At 39.3% G+C, this 17,280-nt stretch overlaps 1 protein-coding gene across 2 annotated transcripts in view; it reads left to right on the top strand.

The window, feature by feature from the left end:
- Positions 1-1,426: 1,426 nt before the first annotated feature.
- inpp4b (inositol polyphosphate-4-phosphatase type II B) overlaps positions 1,427-17,280 on the top strand; it is a 137,307-nt gene continuing 121,453 nt past the window's right edge. For both annotated transcript variants that reach the window (XM_065957099.1, XM_029276189.2), the window contains exons 1-2: positions 1,427-1,700; positions 11,085-11,129. In XM_065957099.1, the coding sequence (XP_065813171.1) occupies positions 1,616-1,700; positions 11,085-11,129 (130 nt within the window). In that variant the 5' untranslated portion in view covers positions 1,427-1,615. The remainder of the gene's footprint in view (positions 1,701-11,084; positions 11,130-17,280) is intronic.

Here is a 17,280-nt window from a genome sequence, read left to right on the forward strand (position 1 = left end):
AGTGGGTCGCAAACATGTGAATGGAAAAGAAAAGTGTTAAAAATCTTAAAACATGTTGGTTTTGTTCCTTCTCTTTGTTCCGTCATATGCCAGTCTTTAGTGTATTTAAAATTCCCTTCTATTTTCTACCTTGTCCATTGAAGATACATGCAAAAGCTTTTTTTGCTTCTATATACAGTTGGAGAATATTAGGGAAAGGTAGTGCTATTATCTTAAATTAAGATCACACCTATTACAGATATTTACTGCACGTTGTATCAAACAAATAGCAGTGAGTTATTTCACTGCAGATGAAAGGCTATTGTCTGTCCTAATTGTCAAAATCTTTATCGTATTTCTGAGTCTATACTTTTCAGGGTAATGCTTTATTTCTTTGTATTGCATAATACATTCTGTAGGTGTTTTCCCTCCTTTAGGAGTTTGAGGCTTGCTGCCTTTTCTGTCTTTATTATTGAGCTTAAGCTCAGACCACAACAGCCTCTGCGTTCAGCAGGGTATAAATTAACATTGATTTTAGATAGAGTCGTTCTGTAGCATCATGGCCTTGGTGGCCAAATAACTAACAATAACCTTCACAGTATGAGTGGGTGGGAGGTAGTGAGGGAAACAAAAAAAATAAAAACCAAGAAAGCTGGCTCCATTATTCTGCTAGTGTAAGTCATCATTATAAATAATTGCTGATCATAACAAAATCTTTTTTTAAGGATTTGTTTATGTGCAGAGCATATATGCAATGTGATGCAGTAAAGTTTGCCTGAGAAAGATGGCAGTCATCTGTTATCTCTGTCGAGTTATCTTATTAATCCGATCGAGTAAAGTTGCCAATGTATTTTTATACTGAGGAATTACATCACAGTGCACACAAAATAAGTCACTGCGCTGTGATTTCTCCCTCCATTCCCCCCCTCCTCCCCCTTTCTAACATATATAACTTTCAAATTCTCAAGCTACATGATGCTGTCCCCCTGTATGGAGCTCAACAGTCAGATGCTTTTTTTTTTTTTTTTTGCTTCTGTGGAAGAAAAAGGAAGAGGTGGGGGATGGCTGAGGAGGAGGAGGAGGGGGTAGACGGATGTCAGAAATCAGAGGGACCCCTGCTGCCATGTCTGGATGCAGCAGTGGCTGCGCAGTGAAAGGAGAAACAGAAGGAGAGAGAGCGAGGAGGAGAGTTGTGTATCTCTGAATGTGTTATAGAACTGTGCAGTCTGCTCTCGGTCCCCTACTGACAGCCTGAGATTGATGGATTGAGCTGTGCATCACACATAGCATCAATTCTGTCCTCCTTTCTCTTTTATTCTGAGTCTCACTCCCTCATCACTCCTCCCTTTTCTCCCCCCCCCTCTCTCTCTCTCTCTCTCTCTCTCTCTCTCTCCCCCTCCCTCCCGACGCCTCTCTAGGTCCCTCTCCCGTATTAGTTTCCTAAAGGCATCTTTAATGCTGCCAGAGAGCGCACTGAGGCAGCAAGGAAAAGCGAGGCAAGCCGGATTCCTATCTTTGTGACAGCTTTTCTGCCTGGCAAGCTGCACGTGGAGCAGGGGAACTGGACTGGACTGTGGTGTTTCGTGGAGGTGGTGGGAGAGGAGGTGGAGGCAAGAGAGAGAGACGAGCTGGACAGATGGAGGACGGCACCCAGCAACTGGGACACTGCGTGGTTGACATGAAGGAGCTGAGCGCCAACCCTGAAGGACTGACCGCTGCCGGTGAGCTGACCGCGCTGTGTCGTGTGTGTCTCTCTGTCTCCTCATCTGTCTCCTCTGGCTGTCTCCTCTGTCCTTCTTTATACACTGAAACTCTGTGACATCTTTTCTGCTGTTAAGACTGACTCCTGCAGTAATGCATTTCCTAATGCATGATGTCTAGTTTTCTGCATGATTCCCTTTTTAGTTTTTGCAGTGATTCTCTCTCTCTCTCTTTTGAGCACACTTACAGAGGGTGTGTGTTTGTGTAAAACAAGAGAGAGACAGAGAGTAAGAGAAGGGTGGATGTTAAAGAAAGAGGGAGAGAGGGAGCCCATTTTTAAAACCTTGATGATTAATAGCCAAGTAACTGAACTCAGTGCAGTTTTACTGCATGGTAACTTACACCTGAGGGTCATTTTGTCGCAGTTCACAGCCCATTATCAAAAAGCAAACTAAGCTCACTCTGCCTTACCTGTCACTTAAAGTTCTACTGAATTTGGAAAATTTGTCAGAGCATTATCATGATTATTATTCAGGTGTTTCTTTAAAAAAAAAATGCACTGAATTAATGTTCAAAACTTGGTAGCTGCTGTTTTGCTGTATCTCATAAAGTGGCAGATTCTTGCAGTGTGTTTCAAATGGTTTGCAATAATGACAAAGAAGTCTGCCTCACCTGCTTTTGGGCAACACTGATTTAGCGAATCTATAAAGTAAAGTTCTGGTAGCCCAGTTTATTGAGGTCTGGAATTCTAGTGCCAACCTTTGCCCAGATGCATGTGTGTGCAATCTTGTGTGTGTCTGTGGATGTGACTTTGCATGTAAGTGTGTGTATGTGCTCTACCATTGTACTGCAGTCATATTCCACACAGCCTGGATGTGTTGTCACTAATGAGCACTGGCAGAGGCAAACTGGATATCTCAGTGCCCATTACAACAGGAGAATGCTAAAGAGATTAGCGGTAGCAGTGATGCCACAAAAACCCTGCTCTCCAACTTTAATACCTTTGCTCACCAAAAGGACAGACAGTGAATGCAGCACCGCTAAGCATTCGCATTGGCATGCAAGCTGAAAACCATCATCCTCCCTATGGGGATAAGAATAAAGAGACATACAAAGAGGAATTAAAGCTCAATTCATGATGTCTCCTTTGCCTCCAACCACACAGGCTGAAGCATTTTACATGCACAATTACACAAATGGAAACACACACACACACACAGGAGGAAATAACACAGTATTTACACTCAAGATGAATACAGTACACAAGCACATAGAAGTGAGCATGCATGCACAATAACAGTTCTGAACTGATCGGGAACCATAGATACACACTATTATTGAGATAGCATGTTCACACTTAAAGATGAAAGGTGTGGGTGGACAAAGGTAAAGAAAAACAGCTAATTGTATCTGCATTTTCTTCCGCCTGAGTATCCTGGGAGACAAAAGGGAAGAGCAAAGCACATAATTACCATGTTTGGCACGACAGACAGGATGACAACCAAGCATTATCAGTCGCAAGGTGAAACAGTTTATCTCATCCTTCTTGTCAGCAGAGACAGAAGGACCAAACAGGGTGCTGCTTAGTAGTTATTAAGGTGGGACTGAATTAGCAATTTACAAACTCAACCACACAGGGGGAAAAATTAATTCATGTTTATCAGTGGTGGAAGAAAACCAATGCAAGTTCATTCTTACTGTTCTTAAGAAGAGTCTGTGTTCAACTTTTCTTGAGTATTTATTCTTCTGACTACTTTTTTTTTTTTTTTTAAATCACATCACTGTCTCAACATAAAGACAGATATCAACCTTATTTATTGGTGGGTATCTTAATTTCAAACATGCTGTTAAACTAAAAGTACTTTGGATGTACTGAAGGATGAAGAAATATTAAGAGAAAATAGAAAGGAGATAAAAAAATGTGACTGCAGAGAAGAGTCATCCAAGTGAACTTCATACTCCAGACTAATGGGACAACTTGTAGCAACATTGATGAAAGTAAACCTGACAACATTGCTGACGACTTCAGAGTAGTAAGAAATTCCTTCAGCCAAAACAAAGTGAAAAAGGGAGAGCCTGCAGCCAATACTGAAACAGTGCAAATTCCAAAACAAATGCAACTACAGAAAGGCACTGAAAATGAATACTTGCTGCAGATATAAAAACAATGCAGTCAAAAACACACATATTTAGAAAATGTTTGCATTAAAGACAAACGCTCCAAAATCCAGACTCACATTGAAGTGCTGTAAGAGTGCTCAGTGGAAAAGTTTATTATTGAGGGGATGAGGAAGTGCGTTTATTATCAGACAACAATAAACACCACCAGAGCAGATTGTCCTATGACCATGCCCCACAGTCTACTGGTCAAAACCACTACTTCATAACATGTAGAAAATCTCAACAAACTGTATTTGAGAAATGGGTTCCAATGGTCCGATAGCTCTGCTTAGTCGCCGTTAGGAACTGCCAATTGTAGCTTAAGTTTGCCATGCAGCCAGAGTTACTGCAAAATGTCTCTGAGGGAATATGTGTTCTTTTTCTAACTCTTATTGTTACTCCTCACTTTTTAAATCCTCTATTTAGACATGGATAAGGCAGTTTTCAATGGCAGCTGTATCATAATTGAGAGTTTTCAAGGCACAATTCTTTACATCCAAAAACTGTCTCCCCTGCCCTGTGCCCTCTTTAACCCCTGACACTCCATCTCCCATCGACACGACAGTCAAGACCCTCTCAGTGCCCCCCAACTAAATCACTTCAATCACTTCATTAAACGCTGGCAACAAAACCATCTGTCCCCTCTCAATCTCCCAGGGCAGTAATGTGACGATAACTCATTCTCCCATTCAGCACCACTTGTCCTAATAGGATGCCTGTTTGTGCAAACATCAATCGAGTTAGGAGGGGTTGTTAGTCTGCCTGATGACTGAATCATCAGAAAGGATGTGCAGGTGTTGTCGAGGCAATTTAAAGTGCAGCACGAATAAGAACGGAGAATAAGATGAGAAAGAAAGACTGCAATTAGTTCTGTGTGTGTTGTGTGGATTCACAGTGAAGATAAGTACATTTGGGGGTGGTGGTGTTTGTAATTATACAATTCTCAAAAATCTAATTCTGTGGTGAGCCACACATCCAAGTGACTTATTAATATCATCTCTAAAAATCCAGAGTATCTCATGTTCAAAATAAAAACAGCATCTGATCTCAGGCACACGCTCTTACATGTAATATCTATTCACGAAGAGGATAAGAAGAATTGATTAGGAATATGCTGTGATTGGGTTGAAAGAAGCTCTTTTTGGAAATTACTTGATTTTCTTCATCCAGCTGGTAGCACATGATGTGGACAGGATCACCAACATTCTGGCGCCTTTCTACAATTATGTTTGTGGAATCAGGAATGAGAAGCAACCGCATGTGTGTGCTCCCCCACATCTTCTGTCTCCGCGGTCCGTTCCAGAGTATCTCCTGTTAGCTAGTTAGCTTTTCTCGCTCTGTATAGAAGGTGAGGAAGCGAAGCAGCGAGAAAGGGAAGAGGGTTAAATGACTGAAAGACAAAAGACCGACAATTTAAGTCCCTGTACATTAATTAACTCTGTCATTCTGGAGAAATCACCTGCTCTGCTCACAACCTAATAAATTAGCCTCTCCTCTGCCCTCAGCGTGCTTTTCCCCCCACTGATACCTCCAGCAGACAGGGGGTTGATAGATTGGAGGTACAGTGGGGCTGTGCTGTTATTTCTAGAGCTGGATGAAACTGCAGTATAGCGGGCGGGCACACCTCATTTGCTTCGGGTCCCTCTGGGAGTTACATCTGCATGTGCCTGCCTGCCTGCCTGCTGCCTTGCTGAGCGTATTACCATATTCATAATGCCAGCGGATATCGATTTTAAATATCACACCTGTTCCACTTTTTTCCGCACACTTGGAGCGGCATCACCTGCCAGCTTCATATGCTAAAGGGGCTGTGATTGAGATGGACAGTCGTGGTGGTTGACCTCTCTCTGTGTAATGGGGTAATTGGTGTAATTAGACTTTGTGTAGTTGCTTTGGTCAGCCTGATCCTCGTAAAAGGGTTAATGACATGATACAAGAATAATGTTGCCGTGTACAGAACAGGTGTTCTGGCCTCAAGTTATGTACACAACTTTTTTTTTTTCTTTTCATTGTGATTGGATTTTGAGTTAGCAATATTTTCAAGGTCTACTTGAAAAAGTCAATACAGAAATCTAAAACAGTTTTCATATCAAGTTGTACTGTCAGGCTAGCATGAGGATATTATGGCTGCCATTGGTAACTGTTTGACAGAAGAACTGATTACTTGCCATTTATTACTTAAGAAAAGCAAAACAACAATAGTGCAGCGCTAAGAGAGAAAGTGTCATTAGCAGGGCTGGGAATCTTTGGGTGTCTCACGATTCGATTTTTTGGTTTTTATTTAGAATCTATTTTCGATTCAAAACCATTCTGGATCCATGGATTCAAAGTCTGTTTTTGAATTAGTTCATACTTCAGGATCTACTCCAGTCATCTGTGAGACTGGCAAAATTTATTGCTGCTCCATTTGGCATACTACTGAGTGAAGGAGCTAGCCTTAGCACTAAGTAGGGAGTGACAAAAAAAAAAGAAGATGATTTTTGGAAATATGAATCTATTTAAAATCTCAGAAGATAAGAATGTTGATTTTAACATACTACATCGATCACGTCACGTCATCGTCACTTTACAGATCTGAGTTTCTCCAGCTCTTTGGAAGGGACAGCATGCTAATCTTGATTCCGAAATTCAGGTTTTGGAATTGGTATCAAAAAAGAGAATAAATAGTGTCTGAGCATTTAATTTAGTCAGTAACGTTTTTTCAAATATACAGCATGTCTTTTCTAATTTTTAATTGTCTTTAAACTCCAATCCTCAGCCTACCCTTCTAGTACTACTATACTATATCTAGTTTCTTTGCCATGAGTTTTAAGTCCCATGATGATTATTCCCAACCAGTATCAGACCTTAACAATTATTTCCTCTTAGATAGGCCCCTTCCACCGCATCCTACTACTTTAGATAAGTTGTGGCCTTGCACAGATGGAATCTACTGAGACAGTTGGGCTGTTGACATGACAGTCCCTTATGATGGCACCAGAGACAAAACCAAGCAGCTGGCTCTGTCTCAGCTCACCTAGCTAAAGGGCTCTCTATTGTAGCCATGCAACATGTCACCCAGGCTTATTAATGTTTCATCAACACTCTCAACGAAGCCTCTCAAGAAGTGGGAGACATCACCCCTGAGGGAAGGGAGGATGATGACAGTAATGTGTAAACCAGGTCGCGATACAGAAAATATATTTACATACATAATTGTCCTATTTATGTAAGCGAGTGCATGCTTCAGCTCTGAGTGCGCTTGATTAATGAGACATTTATATGACTAGTATTCATAACAGATATTGCGCTAACTTTGCGTAAGCTTGTTTATTCAAATCTAGCCAATCCTGACAAGTGCTGTACTGACATTTGAGAGAACACCAACAGATTAAGACTTAATTAACAATTTTGACAAGTTTTCCTCATTAAGATATGAACTGCAAGTTGGTTGTGTTTTTTTTTAATCAAGTTTTCAAACCTTTTTTTGCACCAGTAAAAAGATGACTCTCAAGAAGGAGCTTCCAAAGAATACATGTAGAAGAATAACAGAGAGTAATTTATTAGTGTGTAAACTATAGCAATGAGAATTTCACCAATCTTGTTATGAACTTGTCTGAGTTCAGTTTAAACTTAAGAATTACAACACAAACTTAACTCTGGATAACTTGTATTGAACTTGGAAGTGGGACCAAAATCAAATAAATTGGAGCGATAAAAGAAAGTATATTACAGAGTGTTCTGGTCATTTTTTGTAACATGAATAAGAAACCACAGAACACACAACAACAGACAACAGTTGATCACACACAGACCATATGTTACAGTTAAAATTCAGCTAGTCATACAGTCTATTCCAAAATGTATTATGTAGTATGCAATAGATGGTATTTGAAGAGACTTGATATAAGTAGTATATTAATCCAACCTTTTGTACTTTACAAGAGTGCTATCATAGTTTTATAAAACTATACTTGTTAAAACCATCCAACCCTTTGTTTATGAATTAAAGGGCTAAAATCGCTTACTTAGCATAAATGGACACAACCTGTCAATACATACGTTAACTGAAATGTATCGAAGATATGCTTTGTAACAACAAAAAGACATGTCACAAAAAAAAGTACATTAAGTCAAAAAGACAACTTTGCATGAATTGAGGGTTGCAAAGAAGGTTCACCCTTGATTCATCAAATATACACTGTTTTGTTAATAAGTACCACCTCCTTTGCTTTTATGAACTGCAATGCGCCTTCTTGGCCTCGAGTGTCCAAGTTCTGAGAAATAATGTCCTGTCAATCTTACTCCAATGGTAGAGGATAACCTGCTTGAGTGGTTGATTAGAGCGCTACTCAAGTTGTACCTTTAGTTTTCCTCCTCCATAGAGGAAAGGCCACAAACATAGGCTTTGCAGCACTTTCATCTTTATTTTATTAAGAACGTAACAGTTTAATTTGTAAAATGTTCAGAGTCATCGTCATGTTGAAAAAGTGCCAAACAACAGGAGATGACGAGCTACAAGAAGTACAATTCTCAAGTACACTTAATCCCAAAGTCCGGTTTATTTGATCAGTGTGAACATAAGCGGACCGTACTAGGGGACCGTGCCGGAGTACGCTTGAAGGATGGTCTCGGGGCATGAGTATGTTCTGCAGGAGATGTGACAGCCACCATGCTCAAGCAAGGAAGTGGACTTCTATATGATGTAATTCTAAACAGCTCCTGTCACTTCAAAAACCCTAGAATCTATACAGCCTGTTCCCATTTTGACCTCTGAACTGCAAGGTACATGTGAAAGTAGGAGGAGTCTCTGGCGTCTCTGAAATAACAAAAATATCCACAGTAGCAGGATGTACTCGGCTTGTGAGTCACAATAGTTGCCTTTTATTCTTTCTGATTGTTGTCCGATTTGCAAACCAACTATGTGCACACTGCCTGCACTATCAGACTATGAACACATGTATGTTCAGGCTCAAAACGATGTTACTAATGTGAATCCAGACCAGCGGGGGAGAGGGGAGGGGGGAGCAATTATGCTCGTGCAAAGGACGAAACAATCCGGCCTAGTATGCAATAGCCCCAAGAGCATGTTCCAATTTATTCCATACACTCTATTTCAGATTATTTCAGTGACCTTGGGCAGCTCCACAGTTGTATTTGCATGAGGTAAACAAAAGCTCCCAGACCAACACCGAATCTGTGATGATTTTTGAGAAAAACCTCTTGACCTCCACTGACATGTAAAGGAAGCTTCCCCTCTTCATACAATCACAATACTCTTCCAGACGTGCTTATGTTCTTTGAGTCTTTTAGAATAGAATACCTATGGTACAGTTGTGGATATATCCATTTTTTTCTGCTAAAGGTGCAAAAAATGTTCTATTCATCTGTAAGTTTACATGGAAAAAGCGATTGATTAACAAAAACATGGAGACTGTTTCTAGATTCTAAATACAGATTTAATTCCTCAAGGTTTTTCAGGAGATAACCATTCTTTACCATGGAACTAACCTCTTCTGATACAAAGGGGTGTCAAAGATGTTTGACCTTCTCAAGCAAATTTGCAGACACAAGTCTAAGTGTATTTCTTAAACTGGGATGGTCGAACATGATCAATCGAGTTTAAGAAAATCCCTCCTATCCGGTATGTGATGTCAGTTTAACAGTTAAAATCTTTGTTCAGAGAGCAAGCACTGTCTGATGAAGCTGTTACCTAAAACAGTTACCCCTGTTGTTGGAATAGTAGTGTAGGAAGAGGTTTTAGTCTTTAGTCGGAAGCATGTTAAATAATAAAAGAAGCCCTAATATTGAACCTTGGGTATATCACATTTACTAGGGGAGTTAAAAATTAACATTTCCCAACGTTAACTAATAAGGTTCAATCTCTCAGGTAGGAGGTAAACATATTTCAAACAGGCACCTCAGACTGGCTTAGTCATCCAGAAGCAGTCATTGATGTTGCATCTGTCTGAGAAGATCAACTTAATGAGTCTGTAGTTTTTGTCAAAGGGGCCTAAACTAGTTTCTTTAGTCGAGTTTGATCAGTTGGATGTGTAAAACTGGAGGGGACTTTTCTATTGGCTTAACACATTATAATAGCTAAAGCGGTGGTGGCAGATTGTGGTGAAAATGTCCCTGAAGACACATGGCAGTATAATTACTGGCGAGATTAGGATAGACAGCACGGGAAGCTTTTATTTTTTCCCACACAGTCTTGTCTGGCACTTTCTGTTACCTTAATATTGCATAATTTTGTGGAATGATTATTGTGAAGCCGGATCCAAGCAGGCCTTCTCTTCGTAAAGTCTTTAAAAACAAGTATTTTGAAGGAAGGCGTTACAAATAAACAGACCCGACTAGACATAAAAGCTGCCAACAAAGTGTGGTGAATGGTTTAGTTATAAAACACAGGTAAATCATCTTTTAGACTTTATGGAGGATCATAATTACCTAAAATGACTATTACCTACGTCCCATGGCTCCCATACATCAGTAAGCGTCAAGTGTCCGACGCCCATTAGTGGGGTTGATGAGCCTTAGAGGGGCCAATTGTGTCCAAGAAACCGAGGAAGAACAAAGACGCCATTCAGTGGTATTTTTGAGCACATCAATTTTCTTCTATAATTTTGCAGGTGTTTGCATCTATTTGAATGGTTGTGTGTCAGACTGGGGAAGTGATGAATGAGACATGGTGCTGGTGACTCATGATATAAGCAGTCAGTCCACTACTCATCCAGCGTAAGGCCACAAGGACAGTGTATACACTCTGAAAGATTGCAGGGTGTGTTTGCATAATTTGAAATGAAAACAAAGGAACGATGTTGCCAATCACTGCGTATTCTGAATGACTGCAATTTTGTACATTCACTCTACTAACTTGACCTTGTTTGTGGACATGTTGTCATTTACCACATTACCTTAACCTGTTGTTTTGCCTGTTTTTATTTAACTTCTTGACACACATATTTACCTTCTCATCCATTAGATGGCTTTATTAGAGTGTGTTACACTAATTGAAACCTTGGAAAATTACTATTATTTGAAATACTTAATGAATGTTTGTTTAAATTAACAAATGATGGTTGATTGGGTCAAGTCAAACCATAAAAGTCAAGGTATTGATTCACTCTCAATGACTGTTACTGTATGTCTTTGCTTATTTCATTGTTGTAATTTCCTTCCCTTTTTCCTTCCTTAATCTCTCACTCTCTCTACTTTCATCTCAACTCCACTCCATTTTCTATCTTTCTTTTTCTGTCTTTCAGGTGTGATGCTAACACCCAAGCTGCCTAAGGTGGAATTCAGCCTCAGTAAGTCCTTTATTTACTATGTTACTCAACGTAAGATCTGAAAGTAAATAAATCACACACTATGCATCCTAGTTAGCAATATAGATAAAGGGCATACAGACTTTCCAGCATGGTCCCACTTTCAGCGATGTGAAGTCCCTCTTTCCCTGGCCCTGAAACACAGAAAAGCTTCATCTCCTATGCCCATTGACTCAAATAAAACCAAATGTAACAGTCCTAGAAAAACAACGAGCAGATGCTGCTGACAGCGGGAAGTAATTCAGATGTAAGATAAAATTAGTGCCACATCTTCAGAGATCCTTAATATCTCTAAATTCTGACACACATACTCCAACTGTAGTTAAAGGCGACAACACAAAAAATACACAAAGAAAACATTTTAAAGAAAGGAGAGTGAACCCTTTATATTTTTTTTTGAGGAGGCCTGATTCATATTTAATCCAAAAGAGATGATGGAATAATATTTCCAGACAATTAATTGTGGCACAGGTCAAGTTTTCTTAAGCAAAAATTCTAATTCAGATACCATTCTAGTCTTTAAAAAACCAGACTAACAGCCTCAAAGATCGGAATTTAGGTGACTGAAACTGAAAAATTCCTACTGTTCTGTTTACATTAAATTGGAGATTGTCTATATACAGATATTCTGTCCTGATTTGGTCTTATTTAGTTTTGTATTTCAGAGTTTAGGTTTCCATGTTTTTATTTCTCCTGTTCTTCCCTAGCGTTGCTTGTTTTTCCCTCGTGAGTTTAGTCTTCAGTGTTTCCTGTGTTATTTTGTAATTTCATATCCTTGTGTCCCTCTCTGTTCTAGTGTGTCTTGATGTTTAACAGTGTCTTCAGTGTTTCATGTATTTGTCATAGTTGTCCTCAGTGTTTCTTGTCCTGCCTCTGTGTGTTTCCCTCTGTGTTGATTGCCCTCATTGTCTTCACCTGTGTCGTTGGTCTCACCTGTGTCTGATTACCCCATGTCTATTTAGTCTGTGTTCCTTCCCTCGTGTTGTGAATTCATTGTTGTTTGTCAGTTGTCAGTCTACTGGTGTCTCCTTGTTTTTCTGTTTTTGATTTTAGTAGTAAGTTTTGTTTGCCATTTTTGATTATTAAATACTTTTAGTATATTCTGCACTTGGGTCCACCTCTCCTTGTTTTCCAACCATTCATGACATATGCAAGGACTACATTATCCGTTTAATGTCAGTACTTTAAGAACGGATGATCATTCCACAACTGTTTCCTCCCTTATGCAACTCGATCAACTCCTGGTTTGGGCAGTGCTCGGTAACAGAACTCTGACCTATAAAAAATTGCTTGCAACGTATTCAAACTGCATGTTAATACCTCATGATGCTTCAAACCCCTAATGGTTCTATTGCATTATAAGGACAAAAAGTTTACACTGAACCATATGATCACAGTTTATGTAGATTGATTGTGTGGGGCTGAAAAGAAGTCTTTGATTTAAACTTGCACTGCTTGCTTTATCTGAACATAAAGTAGATATATAAATGCATATACAGTATATGTTTTGCAGAAAAATCAAGTCAAGCCTTTGTAATGCTTGCTTTGGTTTCTTAATATTTATTCAATTCAAGTATAATCTCAGGTTATACTGCAGGTCATGGGTTTGCACTTCATTCAGAGTATGCTAAGTGTACAGTTCATCTTTTGAACTTTTGTTTTGTTTTGAACATTTATTCTTTCATCCATTGAGTCTTTAACTAAGTTATGTGCATATTTTACCGCTAACATTATCAACCTTTGTGAAATGAATACATAAATATCTAAAATACCTTTAGAAAAGGGAATATGTTTTTTTTGATCATTGTATTATTAATGAATTGTTGTCCATGGAAACTTTAATTAATCAGTTGGACTTGCCCCTGTTGTCTTAGAGTTAGCTAGCAGCTACCTCTCAGTCAAAAGACAAGTTCAAGGCGAGCTAAGATTGTGTCACACTTTTTTATTTCCCAAGAGGGAGCTCAGTGTGATTAAAATGGATTTATAAAGGACAAAAGAGAAACCTTTCAAAAACTGAATTATGACAGCCCATGCAAACTTTTCAATGGCAAGGTTACAATGCAAATTGTTAAAGATAACTGACATCAAATATTTATTTTTTTTTGTGTGTTGCTTCCTTTAATAGGAGTGACTGCTAATTTCAATTCCTCAGGAAGGTTATTTTCTGCAGCAAGGAGCACAAAAGTAGTGTCAGATTAATCAGAATTTGAATTATCCCTCAGTAGAGTGCAGTGCTAGATAACATGAGAAAGAGGTGGGGTTGGTTTGTAGATGTTGACTGCACAGTTTTAAATAGCTGACCAATAATCATTGATCCGCTAGAGAACCCAAAAGCAACAGCTACTCGGAGCAGGACACCAATGCAGCAATTAGTGCTTGCTTTTTTTTAAACCTGTTAAAAATGTGCCGGCTGCATTCTGAGTTGGCACACACTGAAGTAAATTTTGCCTTTACTAGATAGGGTAGCGCAAGAGAGACAGGAAATGTTGGGTGGAAAAAGCTTAGATGACATGGAACTCACAGCTGCTGCGATGAAGTCTATAGCCTCCATACATGGGGTGTGGGACTTAACTGCTAGGCTATTGGTTCCTCAGTTTCTGCTCTTTTGACAAATTTCATCAGCTCTACATTAGACGCTCCGATAGCCTTACTCCTGTTTAAAAATGTTTCACTCAATATTCTGTTATCACATCAGGTTATCCACATGTGTGAAGGCTTATTGATGATGCCAATGTTGTTCTGCCGTCATCTTTTGGACTTTTTATTCAGAATGATTTTTCACTCTTTGTTCAATAAATCAACAGACTTATCTGGACTTTGATTAGTCTCTTTGGGGCATTCTCCAATCTTAGCAGCCACAATACTCGGATTTTGCTTGAAACTGTTAAAAATATTTCCATTATAGCATCGTATAGCGGACTCTGTTGCTCCGTCTGCTACTTCCTCTTCTTTTTTTTTTTTACGTCACGTCTGACCTCGGAAATCCCCTACCCCCTTCCGGCTGACAGGGAAAGTGTCCTGCTGTGAGGAGCATAATGTTAAACAGCCAGGTCAGGAGAATATCTGGAGCAGTCCTCCTGAAATTAGCTAGATTATTTCAAGAGTGCAGATGTGAAGACGGTTTAGATTTTACAGCAAGCCAGTGTTTATAATCTAAAATAGGGAAAATGTGAAAGAGACAGCTGAAGCTTTTTTGACCAACTGAAGAGACTTACTAGGGCAGCCTTATAGAAGAGAATTGCAGTAATTCAACCAAAAGGTAACAAATACATGAACTAGTGTCCCTGCATCGTTATGCATCATATCAAAACAGATTTTAGAGATATTGAGAAGGTGAAAATAGGCTCACATTGAAATTTGAATGTCAGTGTAACTGAAGGCTTTTAGTTTTGAATGTCAGGTCAATTCTAAATAACGATTAACTGAAGAAAATGAAAAAGCTTACTACTTATCACTTCAAGGCTTTTAAAGACTTTTTTTTTGTTCCTTTTCAAGCTCTTTTTTTTTGCAGTATTGAAAATGAAAAAAAAAATGTCTAAGGTAATTTTTGACAGCTATTACAAGGTCTTAAAATATGTTGTCAATGTCAACAGTACAAAAGATCTTGGAATTACATTTTCCGCACATACTTTCAAAGGAAAGTTGCAAATGTGCTTTAAATAGCAGCTTAACCAATGTGCTTTGAATTATGCAGAATTCCTTTTAAACATGACGCTCCATTCACATATGAATACAGGGGATGTATTGAAGTCTGTTAATCGTTAAACATTGTACACTTGTCACTATCTTATATAAATTAACATGAGTGATAAGCAGCACTCTGCAGCAGATGGGCACATTTATCAATACACCCACAGCCTTTGTTTTTCTCTCCGTTCTCCCCAGACCGACCATCAAACAGGTGTGCCAAATGGTGGCACATGCAAATATTGTTGTCAAACTAATTGAAGCATTGAAATAATTATCGTGATGAATAACCATCTTAAGGAGATGAACATATTTTCTGTCTCCTGTGGCAACTCCCAGGGCACCCCTCGCGATTAAATGAAATTTGGATCCATTGTGGGTTCTCCGAGGCTCAGTGCATTAAAACTAATTTCCTGCAAATTCATCTTGAAAGAGCTCGGTATAGTCCAATCACAGAAAATAAATAAAGCATCGTAATTGAAGTTTCCGAGGGTGGGCAGACATTATTACTCCAATTGCTCAATTGTTATGTTAATTTAGTAATCAGTCTCAGTATAGTTCAGTAGGTGAGTGGCTTGACAAGAATTGCAAACCACAACATTGTTGAATTAATTTCCACCTAAGCTTAGACAAGTAATTGCCGGTAAATAAAAAATGACGAAAAAATGTACAAATAAAATAACTTTCAAGGCCTTCTTTTCCTGAACTTTAATCCATTACGCTTCTTTCTTTCTCTTTATATATGCCATACTCCTCTTTTTTCCCTCATTATCTCCCCTCTCACTGTTGCTTCCTTCCTCCAGCTCTGAATGTCTCTCTGAGGGACTCCCTCGTCCTTTCCCTCTGGCGCCCTCTGTATTTCCCTTTCCTGCCACCCCCATCCAGCATCATGATAGCTCTAACCTTACAGGGTCAGTCCAAGTGTCATATCCCTGTAAGAGAGCCAGCGTGGTGATGCATGGTTGGGCACCCAGTCCCGTTTAAATCACCAGTTTGTCAGTGGTTAACTGTGCAGCTGAGTAGGGAAGATCCCTCGGGCCGGTCATATATATGTCCCCCTGAAGTGTCTGATGGGGACAGACAGCAGCGTATCTGCACTATCCCATCTGCAAGACCTGTGTGTGTGTGTGTGTGTGTGTGTGTGTGTCTGTGTTTGTGAGACTGCTGACTGTCAGTATCACATCAAGTGAATAGAGCCTGTGAAATTTAGGGCAACATATTGAGATAGGTGATAATATGATGAAACTGGCTGAAACACAAAAGGCCGAGCTCTTTGGAATCCTCTGGAGCACAAGATTACGCTCTTTGTTTGCATATCTGAATAGGTTAATTTTATCTATGCATTATATCTTCTGTAAATGACAGAAGTATCCCATTAGACCCCTAAACTACAGGCACACCGATGACATTGGTATGAATATCAGAGTCTGTGAAGATATTTCTGCATGTTGGTTTTTGTCTTCACCTGCAAGAAAACTCCTTTGCTTCAGCCTTCCTTCTGAATACGCAAATTTGAGATAGTCTTTAATGTGAGTCCAAAGGATTCGGCATCAGGATCATGAAGAGTGAACAGGAACATGGGATCAGTAGAGCCCCTAAGAGAAATACATGCTCGAGCTCTGCTACACTGCAATATATGCAACAACTCAGTCTTCTATCCTTTGCTAGGAGGATTAAAGGCTCTGGATCTTACAGCGCTACTACCAGTTGTTAATGTGTTTGCATTTTTTTCCCCTCTTCAGTGATAGTCAGTTCTTCTACTCAGGAAGAATAGCCAATGCATGTGCTGATGCTAATGGGGATCCTAATAAAGAAAGAAAGAAAGAAAGAAGGGAAAAAAAAAAAAATCCTCCATTCTGATTTGTTGATATATTGGCTGCTATTTGTGAGGGGTCACTCTCCCTCATTAATCGTCCAAATAATCTAAAAATCTGTCTTTCGGACGAACAGATTGATTCTTGCATTTGAACAGTGTTGATCAGCTGGTAATTTGTAGGAGTTCTGAGGTCAGTTTTTCCGCACATTTTCTGTCCAAAGAGAATTTTTCTCCATTTAGTTTCATTATTAGCAGCCACAATGTGACAACGTATTCGACTGGTATCTTGTTAGAATACAAGATTAAAAGTGCAGAGGTAAAGGTGTAGTGTGATTACACATAAAATGCCAGCTGAGCTTTATGAACATTTTGCAAAGGGCATCTGTTCTGTCCAATAAACAAGTCTGACCAGAAAACATTTGCACTGGCTCCAACATAATATGGAAATGTCTAGGTCATCAAAACAGTCTTCAGTTGGCTGATTGCATATAACCTCACTAGGCTGTTAAACATGCAATAAAAACAAAAAAACAATTACTGTTACAAACACACAGCACAAGGAGAAATTGAGACACCAGATCACATCCGCCTTATCCATGTTTCAATTATTCTGTCATTACTTCCTCTGGT

The sequence above is a fragment of the Labrus bergylta genome, chromosome 1 (genome assembly GCF_963930695.1).
Source record: "Labrus bergylta chromosome 1, fLabBer1.1, whole genome shotgun sequence".
Lineage (NCBI taxonomy): Eukaryota > Metazoa > Chordata > Actinopteri > Labriformes > Labridae > Labrus > Labrus bergylta.